We start from the raw sequence: 23843 nt of genomic DNA on the forward strand, positions 1-23843 counted from the left end.
ATTTCAAATCTTCTGTGTGAGTAATTATGTAAAGATACATATGTAATAAAATATTTACTAAATGTTGTTTAAAATGCATGCGCTTCTAACTTTGTGGTAACCATTTTTTTCGGGAGAGCCACATATACATGTCAGATTTAGGTAGACAGACAGACAGACAGACAGACAGATAGATAGATAGATAGATAGAATGTTTTTAAATCAATGTGTATTTACAGGCGACCCAAACCTGTTGCAACAGAGCCCTAACACACCTCCATATATATATATATATATATATATATATATATATATATATATATATATATATATATATATATATATATATTTTAGATATATATTTTATACTTATATAAAATCAATGTAAACTGCCGCGCTGTAGCTTTTATCAAGAAAAAGCAGCTGCATCACATACAACAGAATGTGACTTGTGCACATGGGGACTCTTATTTTTACCCTGTATAGTGCACTGCACGTTTCTAGAAGGTGTTTGCGTAAAAACAGCGCCGCTTGCTCAATGTCAGTGGCGCTTACTTATATCACTCCACGCCCCTTTACAGTGTTTTAGTGCATCAACATAGTGCAAGATTTGCGCATATATGTAGCAGAAATAAAAAAAATATATATATACATCACGATTATAAACATATAACTATGTTTAAGAATAGTTATTATTATGGTTTTCTTTTAAATCGTGTTCTGTTTTAAAGAATTTGTCACCGTTTTTATGTGAAATAATATAAAGAGGTTGAATTTTGGTTTTATTCTCTATATGAACTGGTACACTTGAAGTTGTTTGGGTTGGAGAATATGGCGCTGTGCTCGAGGTTTTCATATGCACAGAAATCTCTATGGACATGTTTATCTTCCACCCGGGTAAGAGGAGCATTCTGACAGATTGTATTTATTTATTTATTGTAACATAATAGGTTTAAACGCTTGCTGTCGATAATCATGACACTGAACTTCTCTAAAGCAGAGGCGCCCAAACTTTCTCAAATGAAGGGCAATAAATGAAGCTTGTTTGTGGGCTGGAAGTAACTGTTGCATTATATAAACATTATATTACAATTAAAGTGCCTATAGTTCCCTTCATGTGTGATATGATAATATTTAGAAATAAATAGAAAACATTCCTGTAATCTGCTTAACTAATGCATTTTAAAAGTTCTAGTCTAATAAACATAGTGCATTGAGAAACAATTCAATTTATAGTACAATAAAGTTGCCAAATACAGCTGAATTACACTTTTATAAAAGCTTATCACTTATGAGTTTGTACCTAATGAGCGAGCCGGTTGTGACAGTGACAAGGGAAAAACTTCCTGAGATGGGACTAGGAAGAAACCTTGAAAGGAACCAGATGTAAAATAGAACCCATCCTCATCTGTGTAGCAAGAAATGTCCATTTAACTGTTCACTGATTGAGACTTGAACGCTAAATCTATGGTGATTGTAGTCCTATGCCATTGTAGAAGACTGTTTATATAAATTACAGACCAAATCCATCTACAAGGTTCTTGAGATTAATGCTCCACAGTAACCTCATGGATCTTTAGACTGTTCATGGGGAACTCTCTTCAGCAGCAGCGAGCAGTCTTCAGTTGAACAGAACTCCATTCAGAGGTAGGGTGTCAGGATGAATCAAGCAGGTCCAGAAAGAAGAAAGGAACAGGATATTTCAGCTATTCACTGACCGCCAATGAAGCTGCTCCTTAGTTTTCAAAAGTTTTTTCAAATTGGCTGTAGCAGACTTTTTGACAAAGTCAGGATATTATGAAAGTTATTACGAGTCAGTTTCCACTACTTCAGGTTGATCAGACTGAAGGTCTGCTCACAATGGGAGGTACTGGCAACGGTTTTGCAGCTAAAAAACAAAACGAAAAATATTCAAATGTTATGTTAGAAATAAAGATCTGTGCCAATAGCGCCCCCTTTATTTATTTATTTTTGGTTTGTTTGTTTTGTACTTTTCTCATATATGTCATAACTGACAAACGTTGCCTATGTGCCCTAGTTTGGGCTTCTTTTTTCAAAGGGAATATATGCATTTTTGTTTATATAAAGTAAATTAAGATGAACTTTTATATAGCTTCAAACAGTTGCAAACTAGGTCAAATGTAATTTATACTGCTGCTTGATATGGATATGGCATTTTACTTTCTTTCTAACAGTTCTTTGGAAATGGGACGAAGGCTTTGTGGCAAAACAGCCCTTCTTTGCCTCAGGCAGGATTCTTTCCTCAAACGGAAGGAGTGATGCTTCCACCTGGGACTTTTCAAAACAAAGTGGCCTTCATCACAGGAGGAGGTACAGGTCTGGGTAAAGGCATGGCCACTACTCTATCTGCCCTCGGGGCACAGTGTGTGATAGCCAGCAGGTCAGTGATGCACTTATTCACCAGTTTCTTGACATATTTCTGTCAATCTACAGCATGTTTTAGCTTCACAGGAAGCCATAGGGTCTTGTTTAGTGCATAACCTGAAAGTACTATCAAGATGTTCTCCAGAATTGTGTTTCAGAAATAAAGAAAAAGCAGCGTTTATTTGTCACATAGTGCCCCTGAAGCAGAAAGGGTCTTACTCAAAAGCACAACCAACAATTGCACCTTGGAAGTACTAGGGCTTGAGCACTTAACCTTCTGATCATAAACCCAGAACCACTGATCCTCCACCAGTACAAGTATTATATTTATCAAGCTGCTTATCAAAAAGTGGCACTATAATGTTGTGTCCATTAAAACACATGATTATATCCTGTTCTTATTCCATGATCATTTCTTAAGAGCAGCTTTTGGTACCAAACCATAGAGCTGCATGGTAGGTAAACAATTAAACAAGAAAGCACAAAGAGATTTTTATAAATCAATAACAGTTAAAATCATAAACCATCAAATAATAGATTACAATTAGCTAAATGTAACAAATTCATAATAAATGATGTTTGAATAATCCTAATTATACATGCGCACTAGTACATCACAGGTCTAATAAACCTAGACATTTATAGCAAACATCAAGTGATGTCAAGTCAAGTTTATTTCTATAGCTTTTCACAACAGACATTGTCTCAAAGCAGCTTTACAGAAATCAACAGTTAAGGTGAACGGTGTGTATTTATCCCTGATGAGCAGCCGTGGTGACTGTGGCAAGGAAAAACTCCCTTAGATATTATGAGGAAGAAACCTTGAGAGGAACCAGACTCAAAAGGGGAACCCATCCTCATTTGGGTGACATCAAGAGTGTGATCATAAATCTTTCAACAATACAGAACACTGGAGAGTGAGAACTAACATGAGTACTGGAGTATAAGATTATAAGTAATGTTCTCTCTACAGTCTTATACAGTCTATATGGTTATAAAACTAGGAGCTTCTGAGCTCAACATTTGTGATCATCACAGATCCAGCATCAGCTTCTCCATGCCAGAGCCTTTAAATCCTCCAGGAGGTCCAATGTCAAACCAATGTCAAAACTTCACACATGTAGCGGGATCCAATTGGCACTGGCACGTCTCTAGATGGTTCAGGATGTTTGCGAGTTCGGCATCTACTTCTTTAAAGGTCCATAATCTTCATGAGGTGGGACGTGACTGGGGCTGGCCAAAGCTCAGGATGCCTCGGGATGGGGAGAGAAAGAGAAGCAGTGGAGAGAAATTAGCGTAGCTGCTGTTCATGATATTAACAGCACAAGTTAATAATGTGCATTTGATCATATGTTCTGGATGATAATGATGAGATATGTATGATAAGTATATACATATATATAAATAAAAACATCATAACAGCCCAAATAATACATGTACAGGTTTAAGCATGTAACAACTTTGAGGAAGTCTCTCATCCACAAGAGAGGAAAAGGGCATCTATACAAACGCCATGTTGCCCACAATAAACACACGCTACTAATTAAGCACTGGTGGCAGCTGATCAGTCATATTTTGCCACCAGGCTTTACTACATCAACAGGTCAGATGGGCATTCTTAACAACCACCACCCAGGAGAGTATCACCAGTCAAATCACTGTATGGGGAGAAACTTGTCTATGATACCAAATATCACTACATCTACAAGATTTAGTGTGTAGTATAGTTTAATCATGGGGGTGTGAACTATATTTTGTTGTAAAGAATGATGGGCAATATGACAAATATATCTTCAGAACTTTCATCTGATTCAAAGCATCAATTATAATATAGATTTTTATAAACTGGCCATCTTAACAGTAGTGTTGCATTAAAATAAATATGGAAAACCCAGTTTAATGATTTAGACATTTCAGTTTCACTACAAAAACCAAACCTTTGTCTCGATTTAATGTGTGACTGTATTATAAAATGCTATAAAATCCATTCTCTTTTAACCCAAATAATGTCATTTTGGCATTCTTTCCCAATGTATATGTTTTTTTTCTTGATGTAATGAAACGTTTTCTTATTGCAGAAAACTGGATGTTTTGAAACAAACCGCTGAGGAAATCTCACATCAGACTGGTAATAAGGTAATAACTTGAGATTAATGCAGTACACACAGGAATTGACTTCATCTACATTTGTTGCTAATCATTTTTTACTTCCGTAATTGGCCTGCTCAGAGGGTGTCAGTGCTGATTAGGGGTGCGTATTTTTCCTTCCCGGATTCTCGTCTTATAAGCCTGTTCTGCATTGAAAATCAGGCACTTTATGTGATTTGCATTGTTTCTGCTTTATTTTAAATTGTGTAAAAAAGGACAGTTTTTATCAGTGAATTTGTGCACCTGTAATGCTAAACAATATGCTGCATGTTTCAGGTTCATGCAGTCCAGTGTGATGTGAGGGACCCGGGCTCTGTAAAAGCTGCTGTAGACCAGCTGGTCAATGATGTTGGGCTTCCAGATGTACGTCTGTAAAGTTTGTCCCTTGCCTGACAATCAATTTTGTGTTTTAGACTTAAAATAGTTTTATAACAAAAATGTGAATAGTGTTGAACACAAGTCTTAAAATCCTATGAACCATATGCTCTTTCATACTCAGGTGGTGATCAACAACGCTGCGGGGAATTTCATTTCTCCTTCTGAAAAGCTCTCTGCCAACGCGTGGAGAACCATAACAGACATAGTTCTGAATGGCACAGCCTACATCACGCTGGACATTGGGAAACGTCTAATCAAAGCTGAGAAAGGTTAGAATTATTGTTGCATTAAGATCATTTAGTTGTTGCCAAACTTGATAGTGTATGCAAATTAGTTTGCTTCCTCAAAGTTTATAGCTTGCTCTGGTCTTTAATTATTCACAACCTAGTTTTTCACTATTTATAATGTTCTGAAAATTGTTTTTATTGCAATATCCAACCACAAGATGGCAGTAAATAATCAGGGCCGCACTATTTTGAGCTCTGGCAGAACCATGATTGATATGAAACATAACAAATACTGCTATGGGATTTAAAGTATATTATGAAAGATTTTTAATTTCCACTGGCAGTGATTCCCTTACAGTGTAAGATAAAATATATGGGCCCTTTTTATCACTTCACAGATGCATTTTATGATCATATGTTATTATTACTTAACAGATTAGCAAATTAACTGTATATTTACCATATGTAAGAAAACAAACATATTGTATGTCCATAAGACAGTTTAATTTACTTTAAATTGTAATTGAAATATATAATATAAAACAAATGCAGCTTGTGATATTGCTGAAAAATTGCAGAAAGTAGTGAAAAAGTTAATAGAACTCAATTATCTCTGCTACCAGCATTCACACTAGTGACTCCCATGGAACAGTAATTAAAAATGTTAAATAAATGAGGAAAAACAAATCTTATGAAAGGCAGTGAGGGGAGCAGTTATGCAGAATTGTTTTAATTACACAGAAATTGCACTGAAAGGGAGACATAAGTGACACCAGCAGCGTAGCATCAACAGCTGTCAGCCAACCAGTTCCTACTCAGTTCTGTTCCATATGTGATTATTCTACTTCATATTACACATATGCTTTATCATGAAAATGTTTGTGTATAGGTACTGCATGGATTCAGGAATAGTGATGGAAAAAAATTTGGCTAACTGGACATGTAGATCCCTTGAATATTAATACGCAGCTTGCTTGTGTTTGTGGTTACCTACAGTATGATGCATAGTGAGAATTATTGCTATAAATACAGGCCACCATAATCATACACTTTTTTTTTTTGTTTGTTGTTGATGGAGGTGTATCAGTTCAGCATCCATCCAGATCAGAACATTTTGATTAAACTCTTTTGTACAGGTAAAATGGTACAGCCCTGTGTGATTATTCTGACCTTTTCCTTTCTTGGAATTACAGAAAATGCAATTTTCTTATTAAAAATAATTGCTCATATCTGTTACTTGTTTGTTCTGCTGGTCAGCTTTTAAATACTGGAACATGTTCCAGTGATGCATACTTTGGATTTGATTTGTTGCTTTTAATCCAATCCTTTTTTTTTTTTTTGCTTAATTTGTGTTTGCGAATTTGGTGTTTTCAGGTGCTGCTTTTCTGGCCATCACTACCATCTATGCTGAGAGTGGATCTGGATTTGTTGTGCCCAGTGCATCTGCTAAAGCAGGAGTGGAGGCACTGTTCAAGTAGGTAAACCATCTAAACTAATGTTGATGTCTTTTTCCTTATACTTTCATTAACAACCAAATAGCATAAGAATGTAGTAAACAACAAGTAGTACAAAATAATTCATAATAATAAACAAAACAGTGTATTGGTGTGTGTGTAGACCTCTTAAAAATGTGTTGGTTTGAAAAGAAAAAAATGCGTCTCTGAACCTCCTTCCCTATTCATACAAACTCTATCATTACAATACACTTTTTGTCCAGCTTTTAATTGAATGCCCTCATTTCCTATATACATTGGCACTAAATATGCAGCAATGAAGGCTTATAAGTTCCCATTCTATCAAATGTTCTATGGTTTATCTAAACCATGAAATCACTTGCAGCTTATGTTGTATTTAAAGCTTATTCATTAAGTCATGTTATCACTGTACACACACCGTCGTTAGTTATCAGTTCCTTTTATTGTGGTGCCCTGTAGGGTCTGATAGTGAGAACTGCTATTTTTAATATTGTAATTCAGCATGTGTGAAAAGAGAATAGAGTCTCAGAATTAAAACCAAAGGCTACAAATGGTCTTTAACCAGTCATGCCCATTTAATCGTGTATAAAAATGACACACATTTGGGTGTTGAATGCTACCGAAAAAATGCAAATTTTACATCGGTACATGTATTTATAGTGTTATAAAAATCTAAAGACCTGTGAAAGACTGGGTCGTTTTCCAAACAGCAGCACATTTATAGAATGAGTAGTTGGTGTGATGGTGTCACTGGCTTTTTTATCGTCTCGATCGCGGTTAATATTTACCTATGAACTGTTGAGAATGGCTCACACCTGTGAGCACAGGAACTAGATTATTTGTGTAGGTTTAGGAATATTTCTTATTTGTGCCATTTTATGACTTGCATCACTGTGCTTATGTTTAATTGATTAAAATGTACTCACTTAGGAATAAAGTAACCAGCGAGCATTTCCTGATTTGGTATCATTTTAAGTATGTGTCACAATGCCACAATATGTTTATTAGTATAATCAGACACTAAATTTGTAGTTTTTTTAATTAGAAATTTTGAATCGGGTTCTCTTCAGAAAGCATGTGCATAAACTAAATGATAATGTTGAATTACTTGAATAAGATTCTTTCAGTTCGTGTCCATGGAATACAAAAACATCATGAATTGAAGGCTTACTCAGAACATTCACATATGTATGCATTTTCAGTAGTACATCCAGTTCTCTTGTTTGGTAAACAGCCTTTATTATGTAAAGAGATTTAAACTATCTTTGTCATATATGCTGTAATAGATTATTCTGATTTTAGTTTCCAGAGAGAATATGATGATCAGCCCTTTTCGGATTACTTTATCGTTATAAAAAAGTCTCCTTCACTCCAATTTTGAATGCTGTGCTTGTTTTGATGGCTATGGTATTTTCCCCACCCCGTGTGTACTAGAGGCAGCGCGGATATCACTGTGATTAATAGTGATCTTAATCATTGCATCTGCTTTCTCTGCCTGACAGTCCTTTTAGATTTAAGTTACATTTAGATTGAGGTGAGATAAAAAAAAATTGTTGCAGCAAAACAATAAACAGAAAAACAAATGACGAGGACAAACAACACACAGGGAACACAATTGACAGTGACATGTTGCCCCATGGTTGGATTAGTCTGGAGCTGAAAGAGCTCCTCTGCATGATAAGGTATTCATGAAGGTAGTGAGAGACTTTGTTCATAATGAGTAGCCTTTTACTCAGCTTCCTGTCCTGGAAACCTGATTCCAGGGAGTCCAGATTGGTCCCAATGACCTGTCCAGCTTTTCTTGTCAGTTTGTTAGACGTTTCTCTTGCTTTAATGACACTGCTGCATGTGTACCACATGCCAATCTGTGGTCTCCATGCAGCCATGCAGAATATCAAATGCTTCGGGGGTCCAGTTCCTAAATATTCTTTTGAGTGGGAAATGTTGGACAACTGGACATGAGCAGAACCAGAAATGGATTCAAACCATATTTTATGATATGGATTATCGAATGCAACTACATTATATAGACAAAAGTATTAGGACACCTGATACACCTAATACTATAATTAATTCTCCCTTGACTTGAACTACAAGACTTAAACATGGTCCATGTGCTCCTGTGCACAAGTCCTTGAACATATGGTTTACATGAGTTAGAGACGGTAGATCATGAGTGGTCTGCAATAGAGCACTGACCTCAACCTTATTGAACACTTTTGGGGTGAATTGGAGTGTTGGTGTCCTCACCCTACATCAGTGCCTGACTTTACTAACACCCTTTTGGCTGAATGAACACACGCTTACAAAACCCACATGTTTTAGTGGAGCTTTTTTCCATAAGAGTGGAGGATATTATGTCAGCAAATGTGGACTAAATATCAAATGGGATGTTCAAAAAGCACATACAAATCTTATGGTCAAACTTTTGTCCATATAGTGTAGTTTAAAACCGAGTGAGAAAGCAAACCTCCAATGTATTGTTGTTCTGCTTAAACTTCATAGTCCCAAAGCTAGGAGATAAAAAAAAAAGGACTCTTCAGTTATCTTTCTCATCTTACAATTATATTGCACTGGCCTCCTATTTCCTCAGACCCTGTCTAGCATCATACATCCAGTGGATTGGATTCCCCGGTCTAAGAAAGCAGCTTAAACAAATAGATCAGTTTACCTTGGCCTGACCCCCTAAAGCAGCCTGATAAAATTTGTTTTCCCTTCCTACTATTGCTTTATGGTCTATTTGAAAAGTAAACGGTATTCTGGAGATAATGGCTGTGTGTGTGTGTGTGTGTGTGTGTGTGTGTGTGTGTGTGTGTGTGTGTGTGTGGTGTTGCGTTAACATGTTTGTTTGAATGTGAGGTGCTGAATATTATTCAAGCTGTTTCCTTTTGCATCTGCAGGTCTCTGGCAGCAGAGTGGGGAAGATATGGCATGAGATTCAACGTTATTCAGCCAGGGCCAATCAAAACCAAGGTAGTGCATGCAAGAATATGTTTATGTAAAATTGTACATTTTCAAGTTGAGCCATTAGTCACCCACTGATGGAAATTATTTGATGCAGATTCACAGATTCTTGAAGGTCTCACTGACCGTTTGTACCCCTTAAATTCTGTATTGCTCTTTTAAAAAGCAGAGTTTTATATCTCCCGTCATCTGCAAACTGTCTTGATGGCCAAACGATGTGGCATTTTAGGCTAACATATTTTCTTATGAATTCTGAAGGGTGCTTTCAGCCGCCTGGACCCCGCAGGCGTATTTGAGAAGTCAATGATTGAAAGGATACCAGTGGGTCGGCTTGGTACTCCAGGGGAGATTGCCAATCTGGCTGCCTACCTCTGCAGTGACTATGCCAGTTGGGTATCGGGTGCGGTGAGTATGCTCTGACCTTGTGGGAAAGAACTGCTGTCTCTTCAGACTGCAGCTCACATAACAGCTTCCCTCAGGGCTTCTCCCCTTTCAGCTACAGCATGAGCTAGCCAAATACATAGTACTACCATCTTCTGTGCCCTCTGACAGGAAACACAGTTGTGGGAGGCAGAGAAGGGGTGCACTTTAAGTAGACTATATTGCAGTTGCCAATGTGTCATAGTAAAACCACACAGTCCTGAAGGTCACTCTTGCGATCCTGTATCTTGTGTATACATTTCTTTTAGATTATCAGAATGGATGGTGGTGAATATGTGTTTATGGCTGGAGAGTTCAATTCATTAATCAAGGTAAGGTTTTTAATAGATTTGTTAAATATTTCTAAATTGTTGTTTTCTCGTGTTTGCCTTTCTGTGTATTTATTTATTTTGATCTGACAGGTCACACCAGAGCAGTGGGTTATGATGGAGGCCATGATCAGAAGCACAAAGGGTTCTTAATGGCACATGACCCATTTTACTGCTAACATCTTTGCGATTCATATAATTCATATGATACAGAATTTAATCTCAGATTGTTAAACCTTTTTTTTTTTCTCAAACTGTCAATTCACTCTAGATTAATGTACTGTTCCTATAAGCAACTTAATACATTTTCTAGAAAAGAAATCCACTAGTTGTTTTTTTATTTACAAAAGTATTTACAAATAATTGTGTACATATTCTGAAACTTAAAAAAAAAAAAATTCTGTTAGATCCAAACTATTTAAAGTTCTCTGGGGGTCTGTGGAACAGGGTTGTGGTGGACATCACAAATCGGTGTTATCACAGTCATTATATAATTAAGTCTCCTATAGATATTTTTTAGTAGATTAATCTAAAACTTGATATCTAATAACAAGTAGGTTTGTAATAATGTGAGCTTGAACTTAATGTGGTCTTTTGGTGGAATGTTCACAAAAAAAAAAAAAAACACTGGCTCCAATAAAAAGACAATATTATTGTAAACCTTTAAGTGATGCATTAATGTACTTCAAAATTGTTTCAATACTATTAATATGAACAAGTGCTGAAGGAGGTCAAATGAACCTATTATATAGCTAAAGGGGTCTCTAGCTATAATTGTTCACATGTTTAGAATTGACTATGTACAGTATATGTAATTGAAAAACAGGTCTTTTAGTAACACGTACTAGCCCATGGACACAAACCACAACACACTATTAGTAGTTCAGATAGCACTTTATTAAGTATAATATCCTCATACACAGTGTCACTGGGGTTCAGCACATCATTCATTACAGTGCAAATACAGAAATATGAGACTGAAGTGTGGGCAGGGGCAATGCAGTTTATATAGATGTGGTATGTGCTTATAGAATCTTGCTGGAATTGCTAATGCCTCACAGCAAGGTGTGCCTTCAGTCGCAAACATGCACTGCGAACAGAAATTTAGCCTGCTGCTTTTTACATACAAGTACTTTCCTATTTTACAGCTTCGTACCATCCACATTCCTCTACCACTTTATTGCTTTGGCTATATCATAAGGTAGATCAATTGAATTTTTATTATGAAATGATTTGCTGAGCCTGTGTTGAATTATGATCTGAATTTGTTATACCCATGAAGCTTCAGTGTTTTGGGAAATGTCTCATTTTCTGGGTGTGAAAACATATTTCATGTAAGTGGCGACCAAGATTCTTGTCCTTTGAAGTATTGAACTAATCTTGTCTTTACAAAAATCTGTACATTTAGAAACGGTATAGAAACGATAGATTGAAAAGTATGTGGCATCGGTCTCTGATCTGTGTACCTACAAACACTCGGCATGTACTTGACTAAATGAACAGAAATACATCCAGTGTTTAGCTATGTTCACATGATGAGTGAGCAGACAGCTTTGCTGGCGGTGGGATGTGGATGGAGAGGATGTAGTAGATCAAAAAGACATCAACTGGTGGACAAATCTCACATGTCTTCAGCACACAACACCAGCGCCAACTCCGTTCTGTAGAGTTTTCCTCCATCAGAAAGAGCCATGATGGCCTTCTTATATATAGGGATTTTGCTTACTTCTAGAACCTGTCAGATATAAAAAGGCTTTCATTAATAGACAGTTTCTTCATCACCAGTACAACTATGATTTTTAATGCCTTCCTAGTGTTGCAAATCATGCAACTCTGCTCAAATTCTTTATTTGTAAAGTACAATAATTATCACCATCAATCCATCATATGTCAACACTCCTCCACATGGCCTATTAGTGAAACAGTAGCACAGATATTATAAGGATGAAGTGACATTGATATGATGGTGGCATATCAGTGGGTGTTGTACCGGGATTTACACCTCAGTGTCACTGGGTGGTTGAAAAACATTCAAAATATTCACCTTGGATATGATTAATGTTTACTGTGCCTGCTGAAAATAAGTCTTCATGTCTTTATACAATAATGTACAGCTATCTCTTAAAGCGATCATTAAGTCTACACAGTCAACATATATACAGTAACTGCTATTACAGTCTGTGATGTAATGATTCAAATAAAAATATTTCTGTCTTTCTGTGATCCTGTGGTTGTCTGGCAAACTAGAACAGATTATTTACAGTCATTAACTGTATACCTACAATTACAGGTCATACATTTTTTTTAAAGATATGTATACACTCAATGAAAACTTTATTAGGAAGCCTGTACTAATAGTGGATAGGTCCTTTATATTTACTTATAATCTTACATTCCAGTGCTCAAGTTAGTTCTCACTCTTTAGTGTTCTGTATTTTTTAAAGATTTATGATCACACTCTTGATGTCACCCAAATGAGGATGGGTTCCCCTTTTGAGTCGGGTTCCTCTCAAGGTTTCTTCCTCATAACGTCTAATGGAGTTTTTCCTTGCCACAGTCACCATGGCTGCTCATCAGGGATAAATGCACACCATTCACCTTAACTCTTAAAATGCTGTAAAAAATGCTATAGAAATAAACTTGACAACTTATTTGCTCTCAAAACAGCCTTAATTCCATGTGGCATAAAATTCATAAGATGTTTGAAAAATGCCTTTGACATTATGGTTAAAATAATTGTATGCCACAATTCCTATAAATTGTTCAGGTGCATTTTCATCATGTGAAACCCCTTTTACCATATCCTGTTCTATTGATTTCAGATCTGCTGCAAGAGGGTCACTGAAAAAACAGAACTTGTTAATGAAACCAGCGGTGATACATTATCATGCTGAAAGTATCCAATAGAAGATGGTAAAGTGTGACTTGAAGTTATACACATTTTCAGCAACTATTCTTAAATAATCTGTAATATTCAAGTCATGATTAATTGGTATTAACAGCCCAAATTATTCCAGAAAATTCCCAAAGTTGTCCCAACATTACACCATTTACAACCTCAACTGTGGACACACTGAATTCAGGCTTTTATTGCTGACCAGGATATTTTTTTTCTGTCATAAGCTGTTCAGTTTTGGTGAGTCTGTGCTCACTGCAGCTTCACTTTTTTGTCTTTCGCTGACAGAACTAGAACGCGACATGGTCTTTGACTGTCGTAACTTTTCCGCTTTAAGTTTTGCATTTTGAGTTGCTTTTCTGCTCACTACAATTGTTCAGAGTTATTATCTGAATTACAGGTCACACCTATCTGTCCTTTCTCTGTTTATCTATCTCATCCACAAGCCTGCTGCTCATTATATCATTTTCTTCATTGCACCATCCTTTGTGAACTCCAAAGAAAGTCCCAGATTAGCAGGTTTAAAAATACTTAAACCAACCTATTTGGCACTAACTATCATGTGATGGTCTAAATCACTGAGATCACATTTTCCAAATTCTGATAGTTTATGTGAACATTACACAAAACCACACGCTCATAACTGCATAATTATATGCCTTCGACTGTTGCTACATAATTGGCTGATTAGAGAATTGCACAGGTACAGGTGTTTCAAATAAAGTGCTCAGTGAGTATATATAAAAGGTTTTTGCAGCCTAGTGTGAGGCTAAAGTAAGCCATGTTGAAGTACTGCTGTAGCCACACATCTGTATGCAGAACACACACATAGCAGGAGATTGGATTTTGACTGATGTTAGCATGCTTTCATGAGTCCGCTTCAAGAAATTGTGTTGGTACAAGCCCACCTCAGCGCTGACAAAAAAAAAGTGAGTTTCAATGTAATTTGCTTAACCAAAACCTTTCAGACAGCTTGTGAAATAGACTCTCACCTTTTTGTTTTTCTCGCATAGGTCTTTGAGCAGGGCATCCAACTCGTTTTCATCCATATAGCCATTCCTGTCCTGGAACACAAAGAATACAGATAACCACAGATATTTTCTTTGATATACAGTAAAGTCTGTTTCATACCATTCCAACTGCTTTATTCGGTCATTAGAAACATTTCATGTGGCGCTCTCTGAGAATGAGAGAAAGCAGGCATTGATGATTGGTTTTGCACAGTCAGTCCAATGCTACGCTAGCTATTATGCTGCTCATTTCATGCTGCAAACATAAATATGAGGTTAAAAAAATTAATTCTTCAGTATCAGAAAAAAACATGCCATTGTTCCTATTCTGAAAAGCCGAAACAGTAAGTTGGTCTTGATAACGTTAATGATGTGGAACTGCTTGTGGTAGGCATTACGAAGAGTATCATTTATCACGCACTGTCACTTTTAACCTAAATGCAGTCCTGTGACCCTTTGCCACCTCCAGAGCTTAATGGGGCAAAATTAATCAGCAAACAGTATATGGCCATAACAGACGTGTGCCAAATGAGTCAACGGTATGCCAGCCTGCTCTGAGACACCTCAGTTTTGCTAACAAGTATGTGTTGTCTTTTTTTATGGCAAATCTCCTCTCTGGGTATTGTGATTGTGTGTATGTGTGTGTTGGGGGGGGAGAGAGAGAGAAAGGAGAGAGGAGTGAGTGTGCAACCTAAAGCTGCCAGTCAATAAGGATCAGAGGTGCTGTCATCAGTAGCACAGAATTCGTCCTATTCAGGGACACACTAATACTTTGTGTTGAAGCCAGAGCCAAGAACTCCAATACTGCTGGAGGTAATATCCAGACAGGACACACTCTATGCATACTAATAACTTCTACCTTAAGGACCCAAGAATAGACTCACATCTTGTGAATGCCTCACTGACCCATGTACTAATGTTTATAATTAAAATATATGCGGCAAAACAGACTGCAGAACCTGTATGCCATTATTTTATATAATTACGCACGGTAGCAAGTACTTACCTTATCATATAACTCAAAAATCTTGTTGAAGTCTTTTCTGGCCATTTTTACTCCCTGTAGTAAGAATTAGTGTAACATTAGTGCATGTAAATCTAAATGGAGTATTTGGAATATATTAAAACATATTCATCATAAAATCTAACCTGAAATTTCAGTAGAAAGTTTTCTTGGTCTGGCAGTAGCCTGATGGTTTAAAGATAACACTATTATACATGCGGAAATACAATCTGATACGCAGACAAAAAATTTTGAGGGTTTGTTAAGCACTTATAAGACGAACCTTGCCATTTCTGCCAGACACAGTTTCCCATCATTATTCAAATCAAATATTTTTAGCTGCAAGGAAAAAAAAGAGCATTTCAATAGCAGATTATGGAACCTTGAAATAAATAACTGATGTGAATGTTTTTTCCTACCGTGGTTGATGTGTATTCCTCTAACTTTTTCTCATCAAAAGGTTTCTTTGCTCTCTGAAGCAGATCTCTCAAAAAATTCTAAAATGGTAGTGACAATGAATTTTCATTAGGACTCACTGAACAAAATCAGCATTAGCTCAAAGGCTATAGTGAACTGCTGATTGAGCAGCCATTCAACCGCATTAGATTTATATCGTTCTCACACTGTTTGAATATCATGCTCCAAATCTCAAAATGTATAACCTCCACTCTTCAGATTTCCTACTGACCTGTTTCATTTTCTTCTAGAGAAATGAACCTTTAAACACATAAATTACTATCTCATAAACTGGAACAACTTTAACAACCCTGACTTCTAGAGTCAATTTCAAATCTTGCTCTTTTGCTCTGCTTCATAACCTTATTGCGGTATATCTATAGGTCAGTTGAAGTGTTTCAACATCTCACAAGCTGTTCGTGCACCTCTCTACTAATAATGTTAAGACTGCCAACAACACGTTATGTTCATGGAAAAGGCCAGCACTTGACAGAGGGGTGATGGTTCACTTGGCTATAACTGACCTAGTCATAAATCAGAGCTTTACATCTACAACTCCCTGTCATGTGTAATCGAAAAAGGTCAGCAGTGTTTCTGAGTGACAAATCCAATCCAGATTCTGTGGAGTGAAAGTAGGCAGGTAGCTTTTGGAATATTGGCCTGAAGGGTTGTATTTCAGTTACACTCTCAGCTGGAATATAAGGCTGAAGAAATTATATTTTTATTCTGCAGTATAAAAAGGCCTGAGGTACACTCTTTGCCAGAGGTGAATGATTATTAAATGTGTATCTCTCAGATCAGGATACCATTTTTTTCTTACCTTAAGCTCATCAGCTTCGATGTAGCCACTATGATCAGCATCATAATTCCTCCAGGCCTGTTAGAGAGAGAAGCTATGGGTTAGCATAAATGTCTGCATGCAATGAACTAAAAAAAATAAAAAATACTTCTAGTTCCAGTATATTGCTTTGGTTTACTTTTTGTCATAAAGTGGATCAGCAATGTGGAATGATTAGTCAATACACATCATTTTTTATTTTCAAATCTGGTTTTAAAGCCTACCTAATATTTGAACAGCCTCAGTAGTGAAGTAGTTTTGTTTCCATTTTACAGTATGTTTTATATAATTTAATTTGTGTGTCGTTAACACAAGAATGTTTGTTTTAATTTTAATTAAATTATTTTAATCCATGCCGATCACTCTTATTAAACAGTCCTGCTTTGTAAATAAAGCTCCTACTAGGACATTTTCATAAGCAATGGATCTTGAACAATAAACATAAAAATAAATTATGTTCAAGAATACCTCCATAAATTCTGCACAGGACCTCAGCTGTTGACGGAAAAAAAGCAAAAAGTTTTCCTCTGTGGGTAGTATTTGCACCAACTGCAATACAAATAAAATAATATATATTAGTTAACAAAAAGCTGGAATAAATGCACTACAATATATTTACCATAATAGCAGTTTTAATCCTGTGATTAAACTAATGAGACAGAAAACAAGTGAATAAAATTCGTTGGACGTCATCTCACATATACAACACCTGAATAAAGTGTTCTTGTGCTCTTGAGAGAGCATCACTGTCCACTGCTTTTACTCCAAAAGCTTTTACAGCTCTCTGTGGCCTTTGGCTGAAATTGGCAATTTAACCAGACGATGTCTAGACTGGGAATTATAATTTATTGGTCAAGTGCAGGCTTGTGCACTCCGGCTGTCTCCTGCGTTCATGTTTCAAAAGGTTTGGAGAAATAAACTCTCAGTCTACATGTTATCTGATTTAGGTGTTCAGATTTCCTTACCCTGAGCTAACCACAAGGCACGATCTAATTATTATGAATCAAAGCTTTACTGAGCCAGAAAGATAGACTTAATTGACCACATACAAGAAGAATGAACAGAAAGAACTTTCATTCTGAACTTTTGCTACTTTCATATTACAGTTAAAGACCCATCATACCTTACCTCAATAATGTCTATTTTTCCATCAGTATTTTTTTCATATTCTTCCACAAAAGCCCTCATTTGTTCTGTTAACTCCTGTAAGATACACATAAGAAAGAAATGATATCAGCCGCCTTTATTAGGTATTAAAAAGAAAAAGTATAACTTTAAATTGTTCTAATATAATGGTATGTGGATTTTGTAATTCAGTTTGTTTGTAAGGTGTACAGTTCACCCCATACTTCATACAGAACAGTGTTGCTGAGTGATACTTTTGCCAGAGATAAACTGTTAGTGAGGGGATTACAGTTTATATCTGTTGTGATGTAAGTGGTACTAACTTGTTTCGCAGATGGCCTATAAAATTAAACTGAACTATAAACAGGTAAAATGTATGAAGGGTAGTATGTACAAACTATTGTGGTATAAAAGGAATAACACACATTGGGCCGTGCTGACAAAGCAAACTTAATTTAGATAAAATTGTTAATGTCTGTTTTTCCAAACATAAAGAAAAATCAGAGATGTGAAGTAATGAAGTACAAATACTTCGTTACTGTACTCTAAGTAGATTTTTCTGGTATCAGTACTTTGCTTCACTATTTAATTTTTGGTCATTACATATTTTACACAAATATCTGCACGTTCTACTTTGTACATTTCCAAACCAGGCTCATCAACATATTTCTTGTCATTGTGCATTTTTATCCAATCTACCACTGGTATATGATTTCCTGGTTATCACAAACCACAGATGTAGGCTAGTTTACGAAAATAACAATAAGCAGTCAGAAGACAACAAGAAGTCTGGGGTTAACGTTAATGAGACAGAAGGAGTCAGTGATGTAAACATGTCTGAGAACAGAGACATTCCTGATCATCATCATCTTTTCTCTGCTTGTGTTCTATATGTGGATGTTCAGCCTGGATACATTCATTAGGTAACAACATTTGAAATACTTTGGTATTAATATATTAATATGACGTAAGTTCCAGTTACCAGCGTGACACTAAAACAGGTAGTAGTAATGGCTACTTTTTACTCAAGTACATGTCAGAGCCTGACATGTTAAGAACTTCTTTACTTATACTTGAGTGAAAAAGTGTAGTCAGTATTTCAACTTTTACCAGAGTCTTTTAAAACAAAAAACTTCTACTTGAGTGAAGAATGTGGAAATGTATCTTTAAATATTACCTGACTCTTATGTAGACCCCTGTTTAGAAACAGGGGTCTACATAAGAGCCAGCAATGTTTGCATGAATCAAAGCTGTACTAGATTTTTAGGACTTTCAGTCTGAATGTACATAATCGATTAAACACGAATAAATTATTTAGACAGTCCCAAATTTATCATCTTTTAATCTTTTTATAATTTATTTATATATATATATTTTGTTTTTATCATCTTCCATTATTAATCTAATAATGAGTATTACACAGTGAGCTGTCCATGGTAATGATTCTGTCTTTTTTGTCTTGATTTACTGCTTGTTGTAAATTATTGGTTAATCACCAGTTAAATAGCTCATGTGCACAATTTACACACTAATATTTGAATTAATTAATGATTTTTGCATTTGCTACTTGGCATACAGTATCAGTATTAATGTTTCAATGAAAGAGTGACTTGGGTGCTTTACATGCTGTTAATGCACCAGGGAACAAAGTATTAAGTTCCTTGTTGTATTAATATATATTATGCTAACATGCTTTAAAAAAGAGCCAAAATAATTGTTATATTTTATTTTATAACCATTTGCACAATAAAGAAAACTAAAGAAAACATGGCAACATTTAAAACAGGGAAACTACACCTCCAATGTTTGCACTGCTGCTCTTATTCTGTTGCACAGTTTAGTCTGCAGTATCTGCATTCATTTCAGATGTTTTTAGTCTTCCACCTGTCAGTCCACCTATCAGGACAGTGCCACAGCACCCAAAATGTGGATTTAGCCTCAGCATGTCAACTGTGATCTTTGGATTTTGTACTTCAAACTTCAGTTTACACAACAATTAATTTAATAGACATTACATTACACAATGAGACCAGCTTTCAAATGAAATAGCTATTATATTTCTTTGGCATGCTCACAAAGATAAAGAGAAAAGAAAATTCAAATGGTCAGCTTGGTTTTTCCCAAATGTAAAAGAAATCAATGATAAAATGTAACTTATTTCAACTACTGTTTTCTCTATAGTTCTGCCTTTCATGTTGCCACAAAGTAAATGCTAGATAAATTAATGTTATTTCCAATAATCCAGTTGTATTCATGAGCTAGATAACCAAGTCAAATTGGCAAATCACAACTGTCAACTAAAAATTGGCAGGAAATTTGTAAAAAAAAAAAAAAAAAGAAAAACAAGAAATGAGACATCACATGCTATCTTGGATCTCTCAAACATAATAATATAATACCTTAAGCATAAACATAAGTTTAACAACATGATAAGGAATGACAGTCAATCAATGGAGATCTTAAGATTATGAGAGTGGGACTAATCATGATTAGTCTTGTATTGATTACATTTTTACAGGCTGGAGAACAAAATACACAGATTAGAAAATAAAACACACAAAAAGCACAAACCATGTAATAAAATATACACACTAAAAGCAACCAGACATACTAGTTTCTTGTCTACAATGAGTTTTATCTACAAATATTAATCTTCATAAAGTCCTTCTTCTCAACTCCAAACATTTAATTTTTTTGTTTTCAAATACTGAAAATTATGAAAACGTAGTGATGGTTGAACATTTCTTTTTGCTATGTGACAGATATGAGCTGACTGTCCTTCGGTTTTCTTACTTTTCTAGATGTTGCACAATTATTTGGAAAAGAAAATCTAGAAAAAGTTTGCTCCCTGTCACTTAGCCTCTATATTATCGAACCTAGTGGTCAAAATTGGAACTGCTGTCTACTGGGAAAGGAGTTATGCTACCTCGTGCTTGGAAGGAGTTGGTTTGTTTAAAAATGCCAAGATTTTAAAGGCAAATCAGTGGAAAAAATCTAATATCTTTTCACAAAATGGGAAAAGTGCAGATATCTTATACTGATTGGGAGAGGGAAATGGGGATAATGGGGTGGATTACATTTTTGACATTTGGCAAATGCCCTTATCCACTTAATCTTATTTACTTACAGTCATCTCATTTTTAGTCACTTAGCAGTTGAGGGAAAAGGGCCTTGCTCAGGGGCCCAGCACTGGCAGTGTGGTGGTGCTGGGATTTTAATTCACGACTTTCTAATCCATAGACCAGCATCTTAACCAGAAAATATGTCCCAGTATTTTAGGGTTTTTTTTCAGGTGGTTTATGTGAATTTTGAGATTCAATTGGTTTGGAAATGTAGCTGAAAATGGTTAATGAAATTACCTCAGCTGCACATGCTCACAACAATATGCTTGACTGCATGTTGTCAGGTCTATTATGTGGTCATTCTAATATGAATTGATAGTAGCCAACAGCAAGTCATGTGTGATATTCTTACGATTTAATTTTATATGAGGCTATGTTGTAAATAATGACTCAAATTCCACCACAAAATTAACTAGCTACAGTAGCTAGAGTTTTTAGAGGTTTACATCTACTGAATGCAAAACAACCCATTTTAGAAAATTTAATTCTTCGTTAAAAAAAGATTTAAAATATACAACTGCTTTAAAGTGCTGAACAAGGATTTAGAGGGGAAAAAACATTACCAGTCTGCAATGCCTAATACTAATAAAGTATAGGGTCAAATGCTCATCTTGTGATTAAATATGTCATGTTTTAAGTAAAAAAAAAATCTCCTCTGAAAGAGTATATACCTCTTTTTCTTCTTCAGTTAAATATTTACCTCTACCTCAATTTTTAATGGGGAAAGGCATCACCCTGAAGACTAAAGATCCACCCAAAACAGCCATTTTAAAATCAATATTTAAAATCTATTCTGATCAACCTTCTATCATATTCATACCTTGACTATTTTGTACATCTATAATATTGTTCTGTTTAGAGTTGTGTTATGAAAAGCAGTTTGAATTGCCTTTATATAAGACATGTGCTTATATGAATAAACTTGCCCTGCTTTCTAGTTGCTAATTGTGTGTGGTGAATGTGATAATAGTAATAATTATTATATTTATAACAATTAATGATTATTATAAGATTTCAATAAAGAATTTAATGTATGTAATCTTTTCAGATAATTAGCTTTTTTCTATAAATAAATGCCTAAAATATTTAAGCATAAAATAAATTAAAAACAACAGTTTTTAGAATAGGTTTAATAATCTTATAGGAAATGGAATAGAATAGGGAATGCTAGATTGCTGACTATATTTAAAAATTTTTTACTTTCGGAGGTTTCATTGCAGTGATATATACTCTGTGTCTGGTGTGGGAAATATAACAAATTAAAGCCAGTTAATTCCATTATTTGCCACAGAATCACAGCTGACATTGAAAGATATAGAAAGGCAAAAAATATAGCCATGCTCAACAAACATCACAGCAAATGACAATTTCAAACGACAAATATGTGAAGTCTAACAATCTAAATAAGACTGAAGCACATGTTACAGGCTTTTCTCCTTTCAAAAGTGGTGCAAAGTCAAACCTAGATGCAAATTAAACGCAGGCACATCTTAGTGAAATTAAAAAAGACTGCAATTGTTACAGATCAGTATTTAAAACAACACATCAGTGGTGCAAGGAATTAATTTCCATTCAGCACTTTTAAAATTCCAATCGATTCAAATATTTAAATTGATTTATTATATTCATAGCCTCACCCTAAAGTGCTAAATGTAAGGAGTAAATGTTAGAATTCAGTCTGACCTTACATTAATTTAGCATTGTCTATAGTCCCAAAATAATCTAGTCCCAATTATGACTGCTAAACATTATAATCATTTTAAGCATTTATACCCTGTATAACTTTTTTTTATATGAGTTGCAGAAGTAAGATCATAATTTATGAGTAAGAGAATACTTACCAGGCCTGCTTGTTTCCGAGCTTGCTGAAGTTCCTTAATAAAGTTCTGTAACTCTTTTCCCTCGATATAGCCATTACCTGAGAGAATTCAGATGGTAGTAATATCAGTGACTATTTAAAAAGAGTCTCAATTTAGACTTAGGCTGTGTAGTGCACAAAAGACCTCATTGTATATTTTGACATAATTACTGGGCAATTCTTTTTGCACAAAAGAATGCAAATTTAATTGGAACATGTGGCTTACAATCTGTTCGGTGCCACATTAAGGTAAAGGTAAAATTCATGTTTAAAAAATAAAAATAAATTTGCTCAGAAAAAAATCAAGCAGTTAATCCAGAGAAATTTGTTTAACTTCATACAGTCTTCTTTCCAAGAAATGATGACCACATTACCGTCATTGTCATAATGATGAAAGATATCCAGGAACTGAGAGGCAGAAATCTCCACTCCCTGTAGGTAAGAGTTGGCCATGTTTCCTTCACTGATGCTGTTGCGATGCTCTGACACCGAGAGAGCGCCACTCTAATCACTGCACTCTCTCTTTATAAAGCACACTAACAGCCCTATGCTGGATCAGCTGGGACAAAATTTCACCCTCCCCTTGCTCCTGCTGTCCACCTGCAGCTCAGCATCTGAATACTGCTCTTCCATAGGTCATTTCTCAATGTTCTGCTTATTCCTGCTTGTATCAAATAAAATAAAAAAGCTTGATCCTGAATTATTTGAGAGAGGGATGGCATATGTCTAGGCACACATTTTACATTTAATTTCTGCTTTCTGAAGAATAATCTGCCCCTGTTCTTTTTTAGCCTCAACCTGATATCATGAGAAATTTGTCAAAATTCAAGCAAACAGTGCCGAGGTGGTTGTCTCTGATTTTATACAATTCGAACAAAGTTCAATGCCTGCATATTTCTTTGGAAACTTGAATATAGTAATACAATTTAAAAATTAAACCACATTTGAATATTTAATATTTCATGCAAACTACATATAATATATTGACTACATAGTAGTATTAGTATTGTTGTATAATATTCCCAGGGGTGTTAAAAACCATCCAGCACATTATACAAATTCATTTAATACAGATTACAGCACCGGACAAAGAGAATCAAATTCTCACGTTTATAGATGAGGGAGAGGAAATTATTCAAAAAAATTTTGTGCCAGAAGACCCATCATTCCATGCTGCCGTGCTGTGCCGTCCCGTCCTCCTCCCCTCTGTATGCTGAGAGGATCCTAAAT

General features: G+C 35.5%; 2 protein-coding genes across 3 annotated transcripts; one reads left to right on the forward strand and one right to left on the reverse strand.

Moving 5' to 3' along the window:
• The first annotated feature begins 623 nt into the window (after positions 1-623).
• decr1 (2,4-dienoyl CoA reductase 1, mitochondrial) lies at positions 624-12528 on the forward strand. Of its 2 annotated transcripts, XM_046847953.1 has the most exons (10): positions 628-876; positions 2175-2380; positions 4443-4500; positions 4789-4875; positions 5012-5159; positions 6492-6591; positions 9493-9565; positions 9815-9961; positions 10246-10308; positions 10399-12528. In XM_046847953.1, the coding sequence occupies exons 1-10, from the start codon at positions 811-813 to the stop codon at positions 10456-10458; spliced, it is 1008 nt and encodes a 335-aa protein (XP_046703909.1). In that variant the 5' UTR covers positions 628-810; the 3' UTR covers positions 10459-12528. The 2 variants fall into 2 exon arrangements, with proteins under 2 accessions (XP_046703908.1, XP_046703909.1); XM_046847952.1 differs by lacking the exon at positions 10399-12528 and having other exon boundaries at positions 624-876; positions 10246-10395.
• On the reverse strand, positions 11185-23140 carry calb1 (calbindin 1). The gene is made up of 11 exons (XM_046847954.1): positions 22988-23140; positions 22597-22673; positions 17637-17711; positions 16977-17057; positions 16491-16547; positions 15634-15711; positions 15498-15553; positions 15361-15400; positions 15218-15271; positions 14194-14265; positions 11185-12040 (listed from the first exon to the last, which is right to left on the reverse strand). Exons 1-11 carry the CDS (start codon positions 23064-23066, stop codon positions 11927-11929), a joined length of 783 nt encoding a protein of 260 aa, XP_046703910.1. The 5' UTR covers positions 23067-23140; the 3' UTR covers positions 11185-11926.
• Positions 23141-23843: the final 703 nt, after the last annotated feature.

Source organism: Silurus meridionalis, chromosome 4, assembly GCF_014805685.1.
Source record: "Silurus meridionalis isolate SWU-2019-XX chromosome 4, ASM1480568v1, whole genome shotgun sequence".
Taxonomy (NCBI): Eukaryota; Metazoa; Chordata; class Actinopteri; order Siluriformes; family Siluridae; genus Silurus; species Silurus meridionalis.